At 41.1% G+C, this 25041-nt stretch overlaps 1 protein-coding gene across 1 annotated transcript; it reads left to right on the top strand.

Annotated features, from left to right (window-relative positions):
* The first annotated feature begins 4924 nt into the window (after positions 1–4924).
* METTL27 (methyltransferase like 27) lies at positions 4925–24667 on the top strand. Its single transcript, XM_075263898.1, has 6 exons — positions 4925–5082; positions 6027–6206; positions 8707–8835; positions 20255–20390; positions 22645–22737; positions 24393–24667. The coding sequence occupies exons 2-6, from the start codon at positions 6084–6086 to the stop codon at positions 24626–24628; spliced, it is 717 nt and encodes a 238-aa protein (XP_075119999.1). The 5' UTR covers positions 4925–5082; positions 6027–6083; the 3' UTR covers positions 24629–24667.
* Positions 24668–25041: the final 374 nt, after the last annotated feature.

Below are 25041 nucleotides of genomic sequence, written 5' to 3'. Positions count from 1 at the left end.
TGTGCAGGCTTACAGTCTTGGCCACAAAATATAGAACTGGTCCTATTCCTGTCCTCTCCCGTGTGCCGCCCATGTCTTTAATTCATGGCCAGTTGTTTGACCACGGCCTTGGGGATCAAACACTTATATATAGCCATAAATGGCATTACAATTCCAAATACCATCTATTGTTCTCGGATTTGATACAACCGTAGTCCTGGAAAAATCTAATTCCCCTCTATTACTTTGCAAGCATTTTGTGTGAACAATTTTAGCAACATCATTATCCTATTGGTCAACGTTTAATATGAAAAAATACCAAAATGAAAAGGAATCTTTTCTGAACAGAGCGTAAAAAGCAATTCTTAATAAATAACGTTAAAATGATTTTATGAAAGGTTATCTGTAATTGATATAGTTAGTTATAGTAGTATATAGGAATACATAGTAATTGACAAGTTCTTTACTGGAACTTGTGGAAAAGAGACAACTTTTTCAGAGTGTATAAAGATGGGGACTGATAATGTAGAAACAGCTTATTGCTGCCGCTCATCCACCTAGAAAATGCAAGGGGAACATCATTCTGCCTCATATGGGATGTGCAAGCATGGTTTTGTGGCCGCGTCCATGGGTCAAACCGCACTGTCCGTTCACCAGGTCTGAAGGCCATTAGACACTCTCCCAGTCTTGGACTCCTCTCCATGCTGGGCTCTGTTGTCTGGCCTACCCTGGCTCAGTCTTCTTATACACTTGGTCGTTCTGTACTCATACTGAGCTCTTTGCACCAACAGCCGGTGTCTCATTTTCCCAATATTACACCCCATTCAGGCTCTCATGCTTGGAAAGACTTCCATGATGGTGAGACCAAAAGAGCTCATTTGGTCTGAAGCCACAGTGTCAGCTTCTATGAGCGATTCATTAACAAAATACAACCTGGAATGTATTTTTCTGGAGGTTCCTTGTTTAATATGTTGTCATATGTCACTCTGCCCACTTCTAATCCCTGAAATTGTTTCCATTCGTAAGGAGAAAAAAAATCTGAAAATTATATTATATTAGGAAATGTCTTGTAATTTAATTCCCTATTAAAATCTGTAAACTGGATCCTTGAGTGTCCTGTATACTTTGCACCTGTTCTCCACCAGAGGGAGTATTCTCCCTTTACTTGCCATGCAGACACAACAGCTGGTGGTGTTAAATATTAAAGTTGAGCCATAGGATTATTCAATATACGGATTAGTCTGTCAATTTAGAACTCACTTTTGCCATACACGAGCTGTGAGTGATTGAATGCCTATTTAATCATTTCTAAGGAGATTTAGAGAGAACATTTTTACAGAAAGTCGTATTTTTTATCCTTTTTTTTTTTTTTAATGTAAAAGACCGCACCTTTGGCAAATATGCAAATGTATCCTCATAGCCAGGGCTGAGCCGCAGCCACCAACAGTCACTTTGAAGGCTTTTCACATTTTTGTTGTAGCGAAAAATGTCCAAATTCCATTTTAAATGGGGAGAATGTTCTGCATTAGTGCGGCTGACACAAAGGGGCTGGGACGGGGGAGATCGCCCTGGACATTGCTTTCATATAATAATGTTTGCTCGTGGTTTCAGGAAAATGTGAATATTATAAACCCATGTCCAGATTATCCACATTCATAACTGGAAAGTAAACAGATATTAATCCGAGCTCCGTGGCCTGAGTACAGGTTGTAAATGTGTAATTGTGATATGCTGCTATACAGTTCAGGAAGGAATATGGCGAGCGCTTCAGGCTGAGTCACGTTTATAAGGTTGTCCAAGGACCCGCTGTAATGACTGTCTACTATCTCGACTGCAATATTGCAATACTCATAGTTAGTATACTTTTCTGTATTAAATATCAAGTTTAGAGCCAAAAGAAATGTATAATTTGTATGAGTATTTCTGTAGGGTAAATTCTGATCTTTGCTTGCATTTAAAGGAGTTTAGGATAAACCTATTCCCATGATGAAATGAGAGCCACATATTGCGTTAGTTCCCTGATTGCATAAACAGGGAATGTCCTAAAGGGGTTGTCCAGGTCACTGAGGAGAGAGGGGTCATTCTCAGGCAACCTCAGACTTTCTGTAGGCGCTGTACTTAAAGAGGACTTTTTACCACCTCCACCAGCCTCAATATCTAGCATCCATTAATAGGCTCCAATACAGTGATTCCAGCGTAGTTGGAAATTTTTTTCTCCCTAGCTATCCTGCCCACTACTAGCCTTACCCAACTAACTCAGCCCCCCACCCCATTATACTTATCTGTCTTCTTCCTGTCCAGGCTTTCTTTTGCAGGGAACGGCTCCTCCTCTTTTGTGACTCCCGCCACTGTGCTGTAGCCTTCACCCCATCTCTGCTGCACAGGCGTGCGCAGCTACTTCAGGCTCCCACGCTTGCTCAATAGAGATGGAGTGTTGGCTACAGCGCAAAGCCAGGACTAGGCTCTTTTGTGCATGTGCAGGCAGACGTCACAGAAAGAGGAGAAGCCGTTCCCCACAGAAGGAAATCTGGAGAGGAAGAAGGTAGGTAAGTGTGATGGGGTGGATTCGGGATGTAGTAGTGACATTGCTTTTCCGGAAACGGGGAAATGGGGTCCATTATAACTAAATACACAAGGCTGACATGAGAAGAGTCTTACACATCCCTTTAACTCAGGACCACTACAAGAGAAGTAATAAAATGTATCTACAAACTTTCTTAGCTATATATGTAGAATGTGGAGAAAGAACATTAGCTGAAGAAGGAATTCAGTAGAAGAAATAGAGCAAAAGGAACATAGGCACAAGAGAAAGGCATACAGTGAGCAGAAGGATAAGCGCAATGGCCCAGAAATCTTATGGTTTGCATAGGCCAGGCTGGGATTATGCAATCTTATGTTCTATCAATGACCAAATAGAAAGAATAGAAAAAAAGAAAAAAGAGGGAAATAACCCAGAAGTGGTTGTCGGATAGTCAGTCCCTTGATCTAAATTTGAAACAGCCAATACTAAAGGGAGTCTGTCACCAGAATCCAGCATATCAATACAACAGATGGATAGGTTAGGGTTATCTGAATCAAACAGTGTTTTTCCCTTGAGATGGATATATTTGAGCTCTATAGCGGGTATTATATAGTTATACATTATCTCTGGCACATTTCTGTAGATACCTCAGATATGGTAGGTTACATCTGTGCCTTTTCTTCCATTGATATACCTTGTGTTTTGGCCTATATATACTGTAAACCTGTAATCAGTTTTTTGAGTAATTTTTATATGGACCCTCATGATATTAGAATATATGTGTGGTTTTATGTATATAGGAATTTTTTTATCAGGGTTGAGCAATCGGGATCGGAAAAGATCAGATTCCGATCGGCGATCGAGTAAATTTTGTGATCGGAATTCCGATCTCGATCTTTTTAGGCAGGATCGAGGTCGGAGGTTATTTCCCACAATGCTTTGCTACTGGCCAAGCCGTTTCGACTAGCACGCTCCCATAGGAATAAATAGATGCAGCCGGCACACAGCCTGTTACACTGTTCCTCACACAGATGCTGAGGGTAAGACACTGGCCTATGGCCCCTCACAGTATTTTATACTCCTGCTCCCCCTCCCCATTTTTTGTTTATAAAACAGGGCCTTGAAAGCAGAAGAGTAAATAGACAAGTAAATGTACAGTAATGCAGATGTAGCAGAGTCCAGTATACAGCAAAGCAGAGAGGAAACAGAATAGTATAGTCCACTAGAAACAGAATAGTACAGTTACGTGCACAGATCCACTGTCGCTCCCCGTTCTTCTCAGTCCATTGACTTGCATTAGGATTGGAATTAGGATCGGGATTGGGTTCGAATGAAAAATGATCGGAAATCGATTTTAAAAACGATCCTGAAATCTCAAGATCGGCTCAGCCCTAGTTTTTATGATACGTGTTCATAGTTATGTTTGTCACTTTTTAAGATTTATCACTGTTGCACTTGATAAAGGGGATTCTTACCCAAAACGCGTTTTGCCCTGTATTTTCAATAAAGAGATGTGGTTTTGAGCCCTTAAATGACCTGGGAGTATTTATTCCTGAGGAGCGCAATTGGTCCATCTGTTGGGGTTTTCATACCCTTATTCCTTTTACCATTGTAAATCAGGCCTAAGTTGTCAAAAATTACTGTTGCTCCAATGGGGTAAGTGGCAATGAGCTTATTGCTCCAAAGAGCTCACTTGCATATTGCAATACTTCAGCAGCAAAGACACCAATTTGCAAGGGGCAAACAATGTTTGATTCAGGTGACCCTAACCTATCTACAGGGCTGAGTTGATAAAGGGAGAACGTGCTCTTTGAGGCCATCATTGTTGATCTAGAAGCCTCCAATACCAACACTTTCTGGTGTCCATTTCATGAACTTATCCAGCTGGGAAAAGTGGCCACAGATGTATGTGGTTCTCATTCTTTACAAGTCTAATTTATCATATGGCGTAAAGGAATTTTCAAGACATTGAGGAGTGTGGGGGGGGGAATACATATTAATGACCTATTCTTAAATAAGTTAATTGATATCCAAAGAATCCCAACACCTGGAAAAACCTCTTAACTGTTTCCATAAACCGCATAGACTTCATTGGAGTGAAGCTAAATATATGAAAAGCTGCTTCTCCTATATGTTGATAATAAAGGGGTCAAGTGGGCTTTGGATTTCAGGGGTAGTAAGGGGCCCCTAATACATTTTATCAGGCCCCGGAATCAACCTTATACATTTGCATTGGTCTGCATGTCAATTGGATTAAGGCTCATTGAGAAACCCATAACGCATGTGAATAACATGAACCTTCCACCTAATAATTTCTAACTAATAATTCTACTCGTTGCGCTTTGGAATGCCTCCACATGACAAGTTCCAGTGGGTAGAAAGAATTTCTGTTTCTATCTAATAGTTCTGTTTCCTCACTTGATGAATAGCACCATACTGGAACCATTTACCTAATGCATTGCATAACTTCATGCGGGCCTCCAGCCTTCCAGTCACACGCATGTGTAATGTGGTGCCGAGAGATCTGGTCTTCTAGGAAAACAAACTACAGGCAATTCAATTTGTTACTCCCGGAATATATAGTACGTATGTGTCATCTGATCTGATATGTGAGCCTTAAGTGCTAAGACAATTCTTTAAGATCCCAACAACTATAGAGCACCTAGTTTTAGTACATTGGGTGTTGTGCTCTTTACAAGGGCCTTTCCTTCCAAGATTTCTGTGATACAACTTAGGGCCCCTTCACATGGCGTAAGCGCTCGGCTCATTCCGAGACGTACACGCGAGCGCTTCTAAACATTTCCCATTCACTTCAATGGGAGCGCTCGTAAAGCCAGCTTTACGAGCGCTGCCATTGAAGTGAATGGAAAGTGTTTAGAAGCGCTCGCATGTACGGCTCGGAATGAGCCGAGCGCTTACGCCGTGTGAAGGGGCCCTTAGGATCTCGTGGAAGGACATTTCTCATACAAGATTTTCTTTATATACAAATTGCAACTTTTCCCCTTTTCTGACTACTAGAAGTATTTATTGGTTATGCAAATTTCCTGCAGTAGAAAAATGGAGACCGTGCAAAACCCGTCCAGACTCAGCTGACCAGTTATCAGTTTTCTCTGCTGCACCCAATGTAATGCAATGAAATTTACTATAACATATCAGCCATTCAACTGAACCTTAAAATACGTAGACCAGTTCTGTCAGAGAGACAACCAATATTTCATCGAGTCTCTGGCTAACAGAGGGCAGTCCCAAATGTCTTCATAATGCATATGCACATAAGTTATCATTACGAATGAACTAACCCTTTACGTTGGCCATAGACACGATCACGTCAATACATTTCACACATTTCTGGAGAAAAGGTGACGAATGGGCAAAAAGAATTGTTGATATGGAAAGATCATGTGAGCATGCTCGGCTCTTTCCATATCATTCTTTTACTGTCATGGATAATAACCATGCATACACCAATTATTATATCTATGTACAATTATGATTTCCGTTTTATTTTTATATTATCCTTTTTCAGATATTTGCTAGAGATATATAAGAACAAGAGATATGCATCATCTGAAAATCTGAAAATATGGCAGGCAAAATATGTAAAGGATTGCAAGAAGTCAGGGATGTAATTGCTGCCGCTCACAAAGACTGCTCTGTCTTGGAAAAACTACAGTTTTACGACCAATGGGCCACACAGTATGAGGCGGTAAGAACGTGTGTGTTGTACTCCATATTTCCTAGAGAATAATAATAATATGAGAATAATCCTAGAGTCTAGGTATTGTGGGTCCTATGCCCCTAACTATACTCTCACAGTAGCAGGGGTGTAGTTATAGAAGGTGCACAAGTAATGCACATAATATCATCCCATCACAGGGGTAATAAATATAATGATGTCACAATGCAGGAATAATAAACACAGTATGGGAATATCACATGGCAAAAAAAAAATGATGTCATAGTGTAAGAATAATACATGCAGTGATGCCATAGTGCAAAGCTAATAAATGCAGTGGTGTCATAGTGCAAGGCTAATAAATGCAGTGGTGTCATAGTGCAAGGATAATAAATGCAGTGATGTCATAGTGCAAGGATAATAAATGCAGTGATGTCATAGTGCAAGTATAATGAATGCAGTGATGTCACAGAACAAGTATAATAAATACAAGGATGTCAGGAAATATAGAGAAATATGTAGGCATAGACATTGATATCATAGTGCAGAGGAAATGAAATGGAGTTTGTCAACTATAAATTAGTTATAAACCTAATTCTAGAAAGGTGTAGAGGTGGTGTTATAGTTTCCAAATATCTCTCTGTTATTTGGAGCCCAATTTTCACGTGCAAATTAGGGGAAAGTGCTTTGCCATAGAATCTAGAGCTGAGACCGGAGTCTAGATGTGAAGACATTCCTGAAAATGTTCCCTTCATGTGCATATGCATAAAGCTGAATAACAGAGAAATGTCTAGATGCTATAGAATCACCTCTACAAGATACTGGGATTAGTTTTATAACACATTTACTGCTGACAGACTCTCTTTAAGTGAAGATTCAGCCCAGGGATATTAGCAATCTTCATGTCACGGTGTAGAGAGAATGTATTCTATGATGTCACATCACATGAATAATAAACTCTGTAAAGTCATAGCTGTGCACACAGTGATGTCACAGTATCAGGAAATATGCACATTGATGTCTTAGAAAAGTGATAATAAACAGTGATTTCATGGCTAAATACTAAGTACGACAATGATGTCATAGAACAAAAATAATACAACCTACAAGGCTAATGTACACAGTGATGTCATAGGGATAATAAACACAATATCAGACAACAAGGCTAATGGCGCTGTCTTCTCACAGTACTGAGATAATAAACAGTAATGTCACAGCTAAGGGCCAAGGAACACAGTCACAGCACAGGGATAATACACACTGAGACTTCTGTCTGTGGCCATTGAATGACCATTCGGCCCAAGTACCACTGCAACTTCTCGTCTCTTTATATTCATGCCCCTGCACAATATTCGGCTTTTACATGGTTTGCATCTAGTTGACACTTGACCCAAACCCACACCTAGGCTGTGTAAAAGTCATTTGATGAAGTGTATCAGAAGATCACTTAGATTGAGTTGGGCCAAAGGGTGAAGAAAAATCTCCAACAAATGTACTTCATACTAGAAGCCTTGATGTAACGAACATCTTGTGGGCCACGGTGAAAACTTTGACTGGGGTCCCTACCCCCTCCATATTCTTGATAGTGACAGTTATGGGTCTAAGATCTAAGAGATCAGTGGGGGCCTAACATCCAAGACCCCTGTTGATCAGAGGTTTGAAGGTATTGTGGTGCTTTTACAAGTTCCCTGACCCCTTGCAGAGGATCTGTTTTATAGTGACCATGCAAAGTACTTACAACCTGTAATAACATGCTATAAAACAAATGGGGTGTCATGTAAATAGTGAAGGGTCCCCACACAGTATAATATGCCCCCCTCAATTCACCCCCTCGGTATAATGCTCCAAGTGTCCTCACACAGTATAATAAGATCCCCACAGAGGCCCCCTACAGTATAATATGCTCCCCCGAGCTCCACAGTGGTCCCATACAATATAATATACACCATTCAGTATAATGCTCCAAGTGTCCCCACACAGCATAATATGCTCCTCACAGAGGACCCCTACAGGAGACCCTTGCCCCCAAGTATAATATGCTCTATAAGCATCTAGCTGCGTTAGACAAACCAACCCCATAATTCATTTCAACGAATATTCGGTCCACTAGTTTGTTTCGGCACTATTATTGTACTCTAGCGTCTCCTCTGTTATTCAAGAATATAGAAAATGGTAAAAAAAAAAAAAAGATAAAAATTGATGTAGAGAGGAGAATACTGTATAATATATTGCTATAAACCATATTTAATAAATTTCCCATAGCAATAAATAAAATGTCTATTTTGTTACTTTCACCTCTTGGCTAGTCAAAGCCATAACTTCAAGAACACTGTAGTGTACACAATATACAATGTCCATGACACTTTAACAATCTGCACAAACTGCATCAGCAATAGCATGAACTAACAATGTACATGAAATTTGCACCGAGAATCCTATTTATTGACAAAGAAATCACCTTTGCACTTTACAGCAACTTGTTCATACTTATTATTGCTCACATACATAGTATATGTTTCTTTCTTTTAAGGATGTCTCAATCTTGGAATATAGAGCCCCACGTTTAGCGGCGCTGGCATTGGCCTCAGTGTGTCAGTTAAATCGGGAGTCGAAGCTTGTCCTGGATGTAGCATGTGGAACTGGACGAGCAGCTGAAGAGGTACAAATGTGTTACATGCAATACAAAGTACAGCCACTAGAGTGCAGTAGTGCTGCTGAACTGCTCTATAGTCATCTCCAAACTGAAAAGTTTATAATTATGGGAGATTATAGGAGGTTTCGTACAATATATGCACTTTTTTTTTTAATAATTTTTTGGGGCATTTTACATAGGTTTCTACGTAAAAACTATGTGTAAAACACATGTCAAAATGTCAGTGTACCACCAAAAATACCACAAAGTTGTGTGTGGAGTGTCTTTACAACACTGCAATGTGAAGTATGGTTGGTAGTAAAGTATCTGAAACAGAAATATAATGTACTTTTAGTACAGTAATTAAAAAAAAAAATAGTGATCTTTGCACCTTCATGTTATGTGCTGAACCTCTAGCTCTTTTGTGACTGCAATGTTGATGCAATATCTTAAAGGGGCTCTGTCATTGGGAAAAGTAATTTTTAGATAAGCACATCCTTACATAGCCTTTAGAAAGGCGATTTCACACCTACCTTTTGTATGTATGCATACATGGCACAACAAGCACCCATTAACAAATAAAATTATATATGTATAACCATAAATATAATAAATAAAAACTCAGATACAAATTTATAATGGTGAATATTGGCCACAGTGTTTATTAAGGAAAACCAAGTGTTAACAATCAATAGTCAATAAATAATTCATCAATTTAATCATAAATAACTGATTAAATAAATTAATCAATAATTAATACAAACAGTCCTATCAGCATTATCTGATAGACTTTCCCCTACAACAAACACTGTGACAAAATTTGAAATAGCTCAACAATAGGGAGGGTGGGTGGAGGCTTCTTGCTTGAAGATCGACAACTGACTGCTAACAGCTGACTGGCCGGCTATTTATATTTGAAATTCCCGCCTATTCCAGCCAATCAGCTGTTAGCAGTACACGTCCATTTAGAAGCTTCCAGATTTGTAAACAGCCCCCGGAGGAGTGACCTGTTGATGAGGTAAAAATGGCGGGAAGATATAATTGAGTGATCCTTTTAATGTACCTGAAGAGGAAAAACTATGAGACCATCAATTTAAATAGAAAAAAACGTAATGCAAACATTACATAAGGAAATAGTTATATATTAAACCAATTTATTATAAAACACGGGGTGCTGTGGTGCCATGTGTCCCCCAAGCAAGTCTGCACTGGGGGGCCCAGACAGGGCTCGTTCACATCTGCGCCCGGTCTCGGTTCTGCAGGTTTCCATTTCCTGCACAAAACAGGGGCAGGAGACGGAAACCTGCAGGAGTCTTTCAAACCCATTCATTTGAATGACCTGCCACTTATCATTCATTTGAATGGGTCTGAAAGATGTCCGGGAGTGAGTGCCGGTGAGCGTTTTATGCTCTCTGCCGCGAAACAGTTTTTTTTAAACCGGACACAGAGTCGGACATGCAGTACTCTGTGTCCGGTTTAAAAAAAAAACGGTTTCGCGGCGGAGAGCATAAAACACTCACCGCCTCTCACGGCCGGACCCGTTCTGACAGCTTTCCGTCTTCTGCATGCAGAAGCTCAGAACGGAGTCCGGGCGCTAGTGTGAACCCAGCGTCAGTAGTATAATGTCCACCACACGGTTTGGTGCCCTCACACACTAAAATGCAAAAATAAATAATAATAATTAGAGATGAGCGAACACTAAAATGTTCGAGGTTCGAAATTCGATTCGAACAGCCGCTCACTGTTCGAGTGTTCGAATGGGTTTCGAACCCCATTGTAGTCTATGGGGAACATAAACTCGTTAAGGGGGAAACCCAAATTCGTGTCTGGAGGGTCACCAAGTCCACTATGACACCCCAGGAAATGATACCAACACCCTGGAATGACACTGAGACAGCAGGGGAAGCATGTCTGGGGGCATAAAAGTCACTTTATTTCATGGAAATCCCTGTCAGTTTGCGATTTTCGCAAGCTAACTTTTCCCCATAGAAATGCATTGGCCAGTGCTGATTGGCCAGAGTACGGAACTCGACCAATCAGCGCTGGCTCTGCTGGAGGAGGCGGAGTCTAAGATCGCTCCACACCAGTCTCCATTCAGGTCCGACCTTAGACTCCGCCTCCTCCGGCAGAGCCAGCGCTGATTGGCCGAAGGCTGGCCAATGCATTCCTATGCGAATGCAGAGACTTAGCAGTGCTGAGCCAGTTCTGCTCAACTACACATCTGATGCACACTCGGCACTGCTACATCAGATGTAGCAATCTGATGTAGCAGAGCCGAGGGTGCACTAGAACCCCTGTGCAAACTCAGTTCACGCTAATAGAATGCATTGGCCAGCGCTGATTGGACAGAGTACGGAACTCGACCAATCAGCGCTGGCTCTGCTGGAGGAGGCGGAGTTTAAGATCGCTCCACACCAGTCTCCATTCAGGTCCGACCTTAGACTCCGCCTCCTCCAGCAGAGCCAGCGCTGATTGGCCGAATTCCGTACTCTGGCCAATCAGCACTGGCTAATGCATTGTATTGGCGTGATGAAGCAGTGCTGAATGTGTGTGCTTAGCACACACATTCAGCTCTACTTCATCGGGCTAATAGAATGCATTGGCCAATCAGCGCTGGCCAATGCATTCTATTAGCTTGATGAAGCAGAGTGTGCACAAGGGTTCAAGCGCACCCTCGGCTCTGATGTAGCAGAGCCGAGGGTGCACAAGGTGTAGTTGAGCTAAACACACACATTCAGCACTGCTTCATCACGCCAACAGAATGCATTGGCCAGCACTGATTGGCCAGAGTACGGAATTCGGTCAATCAGCGCTGGCCAATGCATCCCTATGGGAAAAAGTTTATCTCACAAAAATCACAATTACACACCCCATAGAGCCCCAAAAAGTTATTTTTAATAACATTCCCCCCTAAATAAAGGTTATCCCTAGCTATCCCTGCCTGTACAGCTATCCCTGTCTCATAGTCACAAAGTTCACATTCTCATATGACCCGGATTTGAAATCCACTATTCGTCTAAAATGGAGGTCACCTGATTTCGGCAGCCAATGACTTTTTCCAATTTTTTTCAATGCCCCCGGTGTCGTAGTTCCTGTCCCACCTCCCCTGAGCTGTTATTGGTGCAAAAAAGGCGCCAGGGAAGGTGGGAGGGGAATCGAATTTTGGCGCACTTTACCACGCGGTGTTCGATTCGAACATGGCGAACACCCTGATATCCGATCGAACATGTGTTCGATAGAACACTGTTCGCTCATCTCTAATAATAATATTTAATAATAATAATAACTATAATAAAGCTCTCCTCACCCTCTTTCCCCCAGAGCAGATCTCTTGTGCTTTCAGTTGTCAGCTGCTTGGAGCTTTATATCTAAGTTACTGTAGCTGCCACGTATAAGCTGTGTTTGTTGAATACCCCCTGATGCCAGGGCCCCATGTGTGGTGCTTGCTCCTTTATTACAGATCCACTGGTGTATCTGTATAGGGCCAAGGTCCATTTGAAATCAGCTAAAATAGTATATACGGTAACTGTTATTAGACACAAGCTCCCAGAACCGAGCCGTAGTATACACCATGTGTCACATCTACATTGCACTACACAATTTGTTAGAGCCTGGCCTTTAGTTTGTGCTATAACTCCACACTGCTGACAACTGTTGTCTCAGTGCCATCCCCCAATGTAAAGCTTATGACCCATGAAATAGATTTTCCTTCCCGTCTGGGAAACCTATAATCGGCCCTGGATGTGCATGACTAGCAGTGGGAATCGCTGTGCATTTCTTTGTTTACAGCTTGAGGCAACATCCGTAATGAAAGCTGAAGAAATCTTTTTGACATTGTTCTTGTGTTTGGCCATTACTGCCACTTATCTTTCTTGGATGAGAAAATGTTTCATCTGCGCCATATTACTTCGTGGAACAGCTGCCATGTTGAAAGCATCTCTAAATATAAAATTACTTCTACATTTGTAGGACTGGGTCATTAGGGGGCCCGAGGATCCTTCTGAATCTGACAGCTAAGAAGGCCGCTTACTTGCACAGGCATAGCTATAGGTGTCCAGAAGTATGGATTGGTACTGGCCCCTGCAGCCAGTATTTTTCCGATGCCCTCAATGTGGGCCACAAACTCACCTGGTGTCCCTAGAGTTGGGCCTGGTAGACTATTGGCATCCACACAAGATTCATTTGGAAAGTTACAGGTAAAAAGTGCAATTGAATTGTTCTCTTGGTGATAATACATATTTGACAGAGAAGTTTTACATCACAGCCCCTTGCACTGAAAAATGAGTACGTTAAGATAAAGACACCTGCCTAGCCCCATGTATATCCTGCTAGTAGTTTCTAGTAAACCCTGTTAAACATATTGCTAGTTACTGGCTGTGGGTAAATCTGAAAAAACGCTTAGTAACAAGCAAAAAAAAACAGTAAATGTCAGACAATGTAAGAGAACACACCGGCGGCATATAGGCACAGAAGGTGAGGCCTGTCCACTACGTGACTCTTCACCATTAGAGACTTGTCTTTGTTGATTTGATGGATCATGTTGGTAAAATGAAATCTCTTGGACGGTTTGCCAATTACGTTGCAGAATTGTCATGCGTTCATTGCTAGTGTGCTACAGTGTTGGCCCAAAGTACTGGCACCCCTGCAATTCTGTCAGATAATACTCAGTTTCTTCCAGAAAATGATTGCAATCACAAACTCTTTGGTATTAATATCTTCATTTATTTTGCTTGCAATGAAAAAACACAAAAGAGAATGACAAAAAAAAGTCAAATCATTGATCATTTTACACAAAACTCCAAAAATGGGCCAGACAAAAGTATTGGCACCCTCAGCCTAATACTTGGTAGCACAACCTTTAGACAAAATAACTGCGCACAACCGCTTCCGGTAACCATCAATGAGTTTCTTACAAGGCTCTGCTGGAATTTTAGACCATTCTTCTTTGGCAAACTGCTCCAGGTCCCTGAGATGTGAAGGGGGCCTTCTCCAAACTGCCATTTTGAGATCTCTCCACAGGTGTTCTATGGGATTCCGGTCTGGACTCATTGCTGGCCACTTTAGAAGTCTCCAGTGTTTTCTCTCAAACCATTTTCTAGTGCTTTTTGAAGTGTGTTTTGGGTCATTGTCCTGCTAGAAGACCCATGAACTCTGAGGGAGACCCAGCTTTCTCACACTGGGCCCTACATTATGCTGCAAAATTTGTTGTTAGTCTTCAGACTTTATAATGCCATGCACACGGTCAAGCAGTCCAGTGCCAGAGGCAGCAAAGCAACCACAAAACATCAGGGAACCTCCGCCATGTTTGACTGTAGGGACCGAGTTCTTTTCTTTGAAGGCCCCTTTTTTCCCCCTGTATACTCTATGTTGATGCCTTTTCCCAAAAAGCTCTACTTTTGTCTCATCTGACCAGAGAACATTCTTCTAAAATGTTTTTGGCTTTCTCAGGTAAGTTTTAGCAAACTCCAGCCTGGCTTTTTTAACAATCTTGCGTTGAAATCTCTCGTCAATTTTTCTTTTCCGTCCACATCTAGGGAGGTTAGCCACAGTGCCATGGGCTTTAAAGTTCTTGATGACACTGCACACGGTAGACACAGGAACATTCAGATCTTTGGAGATGGACTTGTAGCCTTGAGATTTCTCATGCTTCCTCATAATTTTACTTCTCAAGTCCTCAGACAGTTCTTTGGTCTTCTTTCTTTTCTCCATGCTGAATGTGGTACACACAAGGACACAGGACAGAGGTTGAGTCAACTTTAATCCATTTCAACTGGCTGCAAGTGTGATTTAGTTATTGCCACCACCTGTTAGGTGCCTCAGGTAAGTAACAGGTGCTGTTAATTACACAAATTAGAGAAGCATCACATGATTTTTCACACAGTGCCAATACTTTTGTCCACCCCCTTTTTATGTTTGGTGTGGAATTAAATCCAATTTGGCTTTTTGACAATTCTTTTTGTGGTTTTCCATTGAAGACAAATTAAATGAAGATAATAATACCAAAGAATTTGTGATTGCAATCATTTTCTGGAAGAAAATTAGTATTATCTGACAGAATTTCAGGGGTGCCAATACTTTTGGCCAACACTGTATGCTTCAAGCTCTGTAAGCACAGATCCTGTGTCAGCAGAAAGTTACTCGGCCATAGCTCTGATGCCCCTCTGATACTTCTCAGCTGGCAGTTCACAGGCTTCTGTTACTGAGACAATCCCTGAACTAATAATGAATTTCTACAATAATAGTCACCTCCACAGATCGCCTTATTATCTGTGCCCAGGTCACTGAGGTGGAAATGTTGTGCGGTATCTGTGGGAAACAGTAACGTTATCTACTGGGTTCAGCTATCAAAGGGCACTAGGATAACATTATTGATAAAGTGATGACAAGTAAAGGGGAATTTCAGTTTCAGAACAGATCTTACAGATTTGTATAATTAAATGTTACATAGTTTTCCGATATATTTTCTGTATTAATTTCTCCCTGTTTTTAAAAACTCTACCTCTGGTCGTTCAGGGAGAGCCTTTATTGTTGACTTGCGCTAGGTTCACACCTGCATTCATGTTTCCATTCTTCAAGTCTGCTTGGGAACCCGAGAACAGAAACTTAATCTACTTAAAAAGCAGACCCCATAGAATATAATGGGGGTCCACCAGGTTTCTGCCTGAAAAATTAAAACCGAAAAGTTCTACTTGCAGGACTTTTCTCTCCACATTATACGCTGCACCTATAAGTATTTGTTTATACCTGTGCTAGAATAGAAAAACATTTATTCTTATTGAATTGCAGACTTTTCTCTCCACATTATACGCTGCACCTATAAGTATTTGTTTATACCTGTGCTAGAATAGAAAAACATTTATTCTTATTGAATAGTTGGTAGAACCCAGCAGATGCTTCCTTACGGATGGTATTGAGTGACACAATACTCCCGGATGCCTGGTGAAACTCCTGGTGTATGTGAGCCAACGGTTGGGTGCGGTTTCTCTGGCCAGCAATCGTCGGTCTCTATCTCTCAGTTTCGGGGGTCTGCCGACTCGGGGGCACATTCCGACAATCATCATTCACCTTCCTCTTCGTAATCACATAGGCCACTGTCGATTTTAGGTTCAGTTTGCTTGCTATGTTCCTTAAGGATCGACCATTTCTGTGGTTCCCCACAATTACCCCTTTCTCAAAATCGGACAACACTGCACTTTGTGGTATCTTGCATGCGACTAATGCAAATGCTGTTTCCTTTGCAAATGCTGTACATCACGGCTGCAGATATCTTCATTTGCATGGGTGTCCAAATACTTATTGGTAGACAGTGTACAAGCACATTTGGGGTTGGAAACCCCGAACACAGATCAGGCGCAGGTCTTAACCTGGCCTTACACAGGGTAAAAAATTTTCCTGCCAGGTCATGATCAGAAAAGTGGGCACGAAACCTGATAACTGAAAGATCCATCACATGACACAACAAAATATGCAAGCCATTGCATTAAATATGAAGAAAAAACTACATGGTAAGCAGATGTGAACCAGAAAAATTAAAAAGCGAGGACAGAACTCTTCTTCTTTCTCATGCTCAAGTTAGAGATTATTCCTGTGATCATGAAAAATGGCCAAAAAAATTAAAAAGTAAGGACGGAACTCTTCTTTGTTTGTCATGCTACACTTACTAAGGCTCAGTTCACATCTGCGTACGTGGATTTAATTCCCCTCTCCGCATGAAAAATGCAGAGAGAAAATGCATTTTCTCCGCATTTTTCGCCCTTTTTGGCCAGAAACCAAACAAAACCATGTGGACCCTATTATAGTCTATATCAGGGGTCTTCAAACTGCGGCCCGCGGGCCACATGCGGCCCGCCAAGCACTTTTGTCTGGCCCAGCCGACAACGCCAGCAGGCGTGCATTTATAATGAAGCTCCTGGGGAGCTCGGGCCAGGCCATGGAGCGCACTTCACTTTACCTATCGGAGGGCACCGCTCCCGATGTCTGTGCGACCTGCTCTCCCTTCGGCCCACTGTTTAAAAAGTTTGAGGACCTCTGGTCTATAGGTTCCACAGGTTTCCTAAAGTAATCACTTTTTTATACGCAGATGTGAACCTAAGCTTAGACGGTCATTTACAGTTGTCACACGGTTAGTTTGACACATTGAACAGTTGTGACACAACACATTCAATTCAAAATTAACATAGATAGTGGCATGTGAATAAACCCATTAAAAATCATGAGTTGTATAATGGCCAAGTGATGGACGTTTCCAAAATGTTTCTTTGTTGACTGTTATGTGCTATTGGTGCTCTTGCATGGACAGATACAATTGTTTTTCATGGACATTAGGTCTGTGAAATATGGCACAGCCACAGCGCCGCACCTCCCATCAGGCGACCTGAAGCGACCGCTTAAGGCGGCGCTATGCCGGGCCCCCAGGGGGGGGGGCGGCATTTTTGCTGACCTAAGCGGACTGGCTTAGCGTCACCGTCTCGGCAGCCCGGCACGGTCCTCTCCCTGCCTGCTCTCTGCCTGCTAACGCCGCCCCGTCTGCTTCCTCCCACCCCCTTCGCTCCGCCCCGCCTCTCCCCTCCCCCCGGGGGGGCGGCTTTCTGTCGTCCGCCTCAGGCGGCATAAAAGCTAGGTTCACCCCTGCACAGCCATGTGCATATGGCCACATATATCCAGCCCTGGAAGGATTTTTACCTCCCTGCATTACTCCTCCTATATCTTGCCCCATTCTTCCATAGCTCAAGTCATGCTGGACTGTCCCTGAGGCCTTCAGCCTGGGTTCAGACTTTCTTGACCTCTAGAAACAACCAATATAGTCTCTCATTTAATGACAGCAAGAAGAGATGGTGAAAATCTCAAGGAATCGATACAGAAAATATGTTGGAAAATTGTGTAACTTTATATAATATAGCGCTGATGCAAGATACCGAACTATCAGCTATGAGCATGAGATCTCACCACCTACCAAAGAACTACCACATGTTATCATGATAGCTGCATATGTCCCCCACCTCTGCAAAAAAACGTTTTTTGCCTGTTATACCTACATGCTGTGCCCCCTCCTCATGTCCTCCAACCACATTCGGCTGTATTATTAACATCACTTCACACAGAGAACTAAATGATCCTGCAGTGTGTCTGTGTTTTCTTTCTTTTTAGTTGCTATGATTCCTAGGATTTCTCTATCTGCCATGAGCTTGTATGTGTTTTCTCTCTTGTTATATACTACTGTACCATCTATGAAACTGTATTACTGAAATTTCCCCATTGTGGGACTATTAAAGGATTGTCTTATCTTATCTTATAATACAAAAAAAATGCTGTTGTGTTGATATTCAGCAATCCTTTACAATATTTGCATATGGGTTAATATTTAGCTTTATAATTTATCCATGTTTTGCTGAAATTCCATATCTTGTCCTTTGATTGACGTTTGTGAAACTATATCACATTTACGATTAGACCGCTTTTATTGCCTATGAATGCCAGAAATCTATGGCAGATGCAGCAAAGCTGAATTCATCGTTGACCTTTGTTAGTAGGTTTACTTGTTGTCATATATAACATGAAACATAAGATGTTGATGAGTTGTTGCAAGTGATAAACCTTGCAGAATCATCTGCACTTCTATACATTGCATTTCTGATATTCCAATGAACGTAATGACTGTCAATGTGCTAGCATCCCATTTGTAACTGAGGTTGCCATACATTACATCCCAGTATTGATGAACACATCTGTTACGTAGCCATTCTAAACTAGTAACAAATGCATCTCACATCTGCTATGAGATCAGTAAAAATGACTACTACGTTAATGTATACATTTACTTGATGGAATGTCTTTAATAATAGCCGTTTTCCTGAATGTAGTTTGATATTAGTGTTACATGCAATACAATGAATCTCTCCTTACTTTATCATCATTTTCTTTACTTTAGAGTGTACCTATGGGGGGGTTACTACGTTTGTTTGGGTTTTTTTGGAGAGGGTAATTAGTTTCATTATATTTTGTAAAGTTGCTTAGTTAGTCCTCTCCTTCCGGCCGACCAGGACAGTGGGACAGGACCTCGAATCCAGGACTGTCCCACTGAGTCTAGTATGTTTGGGTGGAATGCATCTGCACCCCCAATAACAACACCCCAGATCAGTAGACAATATCCCCTCTGACATAATTATTCCAACTGCCAAGAGTTTGCTACAATTCTACTGAATCTAAGCATTCCTCTGTGAGCTTTTCACACAATATACTATAATAATGACAAATTGTCAACTGTAACATGTACTAGGTCTGATTTTCATCCTTGAGACCCAAACTTAAAAAAGGTGAGAAACTGATCCTAAAAGTATTTTAGAAAGTTTCTTCACTTTTCATTATGACATGCTTAATCCATATGTAGTTAAGACCATAATCACTGATATTTCTAATGCATTATAATTAGAGATGAGCGAGTAGTGAAATGTTCGAGATTCGATATTCGTTTCGAGTAGAGCCTCAATATTCGACTACTCGATCGAATATTGAATCCCATTATAGTCTATGGGAAAAAATGCCCATTTCAGGGTAAACCACTGTTCGACTAAAGGAGAGTCACCAAGTCCACGAGTAGCAGGAGGAGAGTGTATAGGAGGAGCGCTGTGCAGTTAAAGCTCAGGGACCCCATTATAGTCTATGGGGTCCGTGCGCTTTAACTGCACAGCGCTTGCAGTTGCACTGATAAAAAGTAAGCTCCCTCGTAACCGCAAGCTGCCAGCTCTCCCAACTAGCAAAGACGAGTCTGCGGCAAATCAACGCTGGTTCTGCAGCAGGCTCGTCCTTGCTAGTTGGGAGAGCTGTCAGCTTGCTGTTACGAGGGAGCTGACTTTTTCTCATAAGGGAGCCACAATGGAGACTGCTGTGGTCCAATCTTAGACTCCACCTCCTCACAGACGTGCCTCCGGCAGAACCAGCGTTGATTGGCTGAATGCTGTACACTGGCCAATCAACGCTGGTCAATTCATTCCTATGAGAAAAAGTCAGCACCCTCGTAACAGCAAGCTGCCAGCTCTCCCGACTAGCAAGGACGAGCCTGCTGCAGAACAAGCAACGCTGGTTCTGAATCGAATATTTACTGCGAATAGCAAGTAGTATTCGATCGTGTACGAATATTTCGAATACCGTAGTATTCGATCGAATACCTACTTGATCGAATACTACTTGCTCATCTCTTATTATAATCACCCATTATAGGCGTGACATCTTCACCGTGATTACTTAGCTCTCTGGAAGTTTCTGTACATGACGCACAATTAGACAAATAAGCAGTGGCTATTAAGAATGTTACTTTTTATTCCATATGAAATTAATATGTAATGTGAGTGTATAGTGGCTATATAATATAATTGTTGAAATACTTGGATACTTGCTTGGCTTTACAGTATACATATGACTTGAGTTTGCATTTTTCTTTTGTTTCCAGTTGCAGAGCTGCGGCTTTCACTTGTTTCATGGTTTGGATGGCAGTGCAGGAATGCTGGAAGTTGCCAAGAAGAAAGAGTTGTACCAGGAGTTGAAGCAGAGCATGCTGGGACAGGGACAATTACCATGTGACTCTGGTAAAGGCCATTAATAATAGACAGGTCTTCAATATTAGATTGGGGGGGGGGGGTCCAACTCAAGCTGTTCCTGCCGAGCAGCTGTTTGATTGGGCTGTGGCCCTCTTGCATGCAGAGTGTCCCATTTATTGTATACCAGGCACAGCTCGGTACTTCTAGTAGTGATTTTGCTTGGTATTACCAAATGAAAACTATGAAATAGGGTGCATTACAGAATTACAGTACTGAGAATAAGTTTTAGGAATGTGTGAAAGAAATCCTGCAAAGTAGGGCAACACAGTGGCTCAGTGGTTAGCTCTGCAGCCTTGCAGTGCTAGAGTCCTGGGTTCAAATCCTACCAGGAACAACATCTGCAAGGAGTTTGTATGTTCTCCCCATGTTTGAGTGGATTTCCTCCCGTTCTACAAAGACATAGTGATAGGAAAAAAAATGTACATTGTGATCCCTATTTGGGGCTCACAATTTAAAAAAAAAAGAAATCCTGCAAAGTAAGAATACTTAAAAAAATAGAAGTGTTAATAGTTTATTTTTGTCAACAAAATTAAGTGAATGAACAAAAGAGAAATCTAAATCACATCAATATTTGCCGTGACCAATCTTAGAAGGAGGAGTCCTGGAAGTGATGATATTACCCTCACAATATCATCCAGTCTGTCTGGGATTATCTGAAGAGAGAGAAGGACTTCAGCAAGTCTACATCCACAGACCTCCCATGCTTATTTCTTCAAGAAGTTGGAAACAGCCTTCCTGCCAAGTTCCTTCCAAATCTGTGTGCAAATGTACCTAGAAGAATTGATGCTGAAGACAAAGGGTGGTCACACCAAATATTGATTTTTTGAAAGCATTCTTACTTTTCAGGATTGTCTACACCAGCTTATAACATTTGCTCAGTACTCCTCAATATTGGAGTGCCAACCTTACATACTGTGTGTAGAACAAATATATCATAAGATAAGATACATATGCATATAGGATTACACACCCAAAACACCCAACTCTTTAATGAAATATACCATGAACAACTCAAAAAAAAAGAGAATTTAAAAACACAAAATTACAAAACTGAACACACGTTCCCAAAGCAGGTAAGGGCTGAAAGAAACCCACCACAATACCCAAAAATAGTGTTGAATTGACTCTGTGAGTAAACTGACCCTCATTTGTATCCATGTATGAAACAACTACATAGCACTACAATGCAGTATCACAAGAAAACCTAGATTGGCAGTTTTTTAAACACTGGCCCCAGCTTGGCCTGTACCGATGACCTGGTCTCATTTCAAAACTTTTTTTGTCATTTTAATTTGGATTCACACTGAAACTGGTCCCCAGAAAACTTACTTCACTTTTTTATAGCAATCCAGGGTAATATATCTAATTTCTACTAAAGAAAGCTCCTACCGTGAAAGAGCCGGTGTCTCTAATAAAGTGTCCATTTAGTGTATTATAAAGATATTGTACTAACGAGTTTACTTAAAGGGGCTATCTGGTTTCACACCAAAATGAAGAGACAAACAACTTTATTTTTATAATAAAAAGTTCAACACTTTTTCATTATACATTCTTTATCAATTCCTCACAGTTTTTTAGATCTCTCCTTGCTGTGATTTATTCTGCTACATCCAGTGGATAAAAATCAGTCCGTGGTCATGTGATATACAGTCCATGGTCATGTGATATGCAGTCCATGGTCATGTGATGTACAGTCCGTGGTCATGTGATGTACAGTCCATGGTCATGTGATATACAGTCCATGGTCATGTGATGTACAGTCCGTGGTCATGTGATGTACAGTCCGTGGTCATGTGATATACAGTTCATGGTCATGTGATGTACAGTCCATGGTCATGTGATGAATACACAGGTGCAGGGCTCGTTAGTTACATCACAATAATCAGATCTGCCTGGTAACGAGCTGTGCAACTGTGTGCTCATCACATGACTTGGACTGTATATCACATGACCATGGACTCATTTTGTTCCACTGGAAGTAACTAGAATGAATCTAGAAAACCGTGAGAATTGATACAGAAAGTATACAGGAAAATTGTATAACTTTTTATTATACAAACAATAACATTTATCTCTCACTATTGGTCTGAAAGTGGCCACCCCTTTAAGTACAGTGACATAAACCAAGCTTAGTGTAGACTCTCGTGACTGTACACACAATTATCCTAAACACTTCTTGTGTTATATTGAATGGCTATATGGAAGAATAACTCCAATAACTTTATATCTTGCCTGTTTTCAGAAAAATATGATGCAGTTATTATAGTAGGAGCACTAAGTGACGGACAAGTCCCTGTGTCAGTCCTGCCTGAACTTCTCCGTGTCACAAAGCAAGGTGAGAAAATATAACTTCAGTTATACAGAATGCACACGCACTTATTGCATTGTACATGTACCCTTAAGGGAAAAGGACTCTTTCCCTTTAATGGCTGGGGCCTCACACTGCAAGAATGCGGCGTTTTACATTACCTGCAAAGTTGCTGGGATTTTGACTAATTCCGTCCACACTTTGCACAAAAAAAATCTTTTGCAAAAAATCTACAAAAAAGCTTGCGTTTTTGCAAATCACAGGATGTCAATTATACCTGCTGGAGACGCTTGAGTTTTCCAGGTTTTATAGTTATAGAAGCAGAAAGTCCACAGAAAAGTGCTGCAGAAAAAAACGCAATGCGTTTTATCGCATTGCTTTTTGGCTGCGGCTCTCTATGTGGGGCCTTAGCCTAAAAATGCTTCAAAGGGTGCAGTTCATTTTACACTAGGAATGTATCTTAAAGGGGTTGTCTGGATTGGACAGCTCCTTCTCACACAAGGGTCCTCCAAGATATGTTGATCACAAAAGGTTCCTCTGTTCCTTTATTATTACTGTAGCCAACAGGAAAGTATAAGCACGCTGTTTGTACAGGACTGTATTGGACTTATTGACTTACAGGAGACCTGTCACTTCTACTGTCTTGACTGCTTTAGTAAACACCAGTATTCCCCATAGAAACACAGTTCTGAGGGATCTTTTACTGAAACCCTGTGGTGTGACATTCCTCTAATATTCCTCCTAGAAATATAAGAATAACTTGATGTCTGGCTATTACCATTCATCTTGTTCGTGGGGGGTCTTACAAAGTCTGATACGGTCAGCATTGATTGGACTATGGAAAACAGTGTAAAGATATGCTGAAAAATGGTAACAACCAACTTTGTATATAGGTATTGAGACAAAATCCTACATATCCTCCTGTATAACAGTACGATCACAATGTCTACAGATATAATGCACTCAGTGTGTGCTGTGATCACGGGGTCAGCCACTGAGACTCCAAATAGTACTAGGCAGAGTGCCACATAGAGGGCAGCCACAGGTTTTAGGGATTGTCCAGTTTTAGTAGATAAATGTTATTGCTTGTATAGTAAAAATATATACAATTTTTCCAAGATACTTTCTGTATGAATCCCACACGGTTTCTAAATTTCTGCTCGTTGTCACTCATTTTTTATGTCCATTGGATAAAAATTAGTCCCTGGTCATGTGATATACAGTCCATGGTCATGTGTTATATAGTCCATGGTCATGTGATGTACACACAGGTGCACAGCTCGTTACCAGGCAAATGTCTGATTACTGTGCTGTGACTGTAACGAGCTGTGCACCTGTGTGTTCATCACATGACCATGGACTGAATATCACATGACCACAGACTGATTTCTATTCACTGGAGTAAGCAGAATGAAAGACGGCAAGCAGAGATCTAGAAAACTGTGAAGAATTGATACAGAAAGTATATTGGAAAATTGTACAAACAATCACATTTATTTGCTGAAACTGCTTTACTGTATATTTAGATTATGCTGTCTCATCATGAGCAGAAGAATTGGGAAAGGGGAAGAAAAATTAATAGAAGGTTTGGTCCTGCAAAAAAAAGTCATTGAAAAAGCAATATGAAACATACATTCTGGACTACTCCTTAAACTGAATCTTGGTTTTCTGCCCATGTCTAGGTGGCTTTGTGTGCATGACCACTCGTAGTAACATCTCCAACTTGCAATACAAAGCTGAACTTGAAAAAGAAATGTCTTCTTTACAGACCAAAGGTTTATGGGAACAAGTCTTGGTGCAAGAAGTGGAGCAATGGGAGAAAGCAATATCAGAAAAGGAGATTACTGAAGAATCTGACTATATTCCTGGTGTCATATACATTTATAGAAAAATCTCAGCCCCTTCCGTTGTCAGTTGATAGTATACATACTTCTATATCATTGTACATTTTGGAGGTGTATTTTTGATGAACTGTCATTCAATAAAGTTCTTTAAGTCTATACTTTATATTTCTTTATTTGACTTCTGTCAGCCTGGAATACACTGTTTGTTGTTGTATGGAACAGAGTAATGGACTAGGCTACTCCAGGTATACAGTAGACACATGATATTAGCGATATATCCCACCGGATATGTTGCAGTCTCCTGTCGGAGGTATATTTTGGATAGCCTCCTGCTGTATACCTCTGATGGACAGCCCTTATGTAATAGGAGTAGAGAAAATCTCACATTCTCCTTTACCCTCTGTCCACAGTGCAGTTACATTTTCATCCCTGGAAAAAATCTATTTTCCTTTCCCATCCTTCCAGAGCAAACCTCTATCTCATAACT

This window comes from Leptodactylus fuscus, chromosome 2 (assembly GCF_031893055.1).
Source record: "Leptodactylus fuscus isolate aLepFus1 chromosome 2, aLepFus1.hap2, whole genome shotgun sequence".
Taxonomy (NCBI): Eukaryota; Metazoa; Chordata; class Amphibia; order Anura; family Leptodactylidae; genus Leptodactylus; species Leptodactylus fuscus.
The sequence above is the reverse complement of the archived record's forward strand: the minus strand, read 5'-3'. Positions and strand labels throughout refer to the sequence as shown.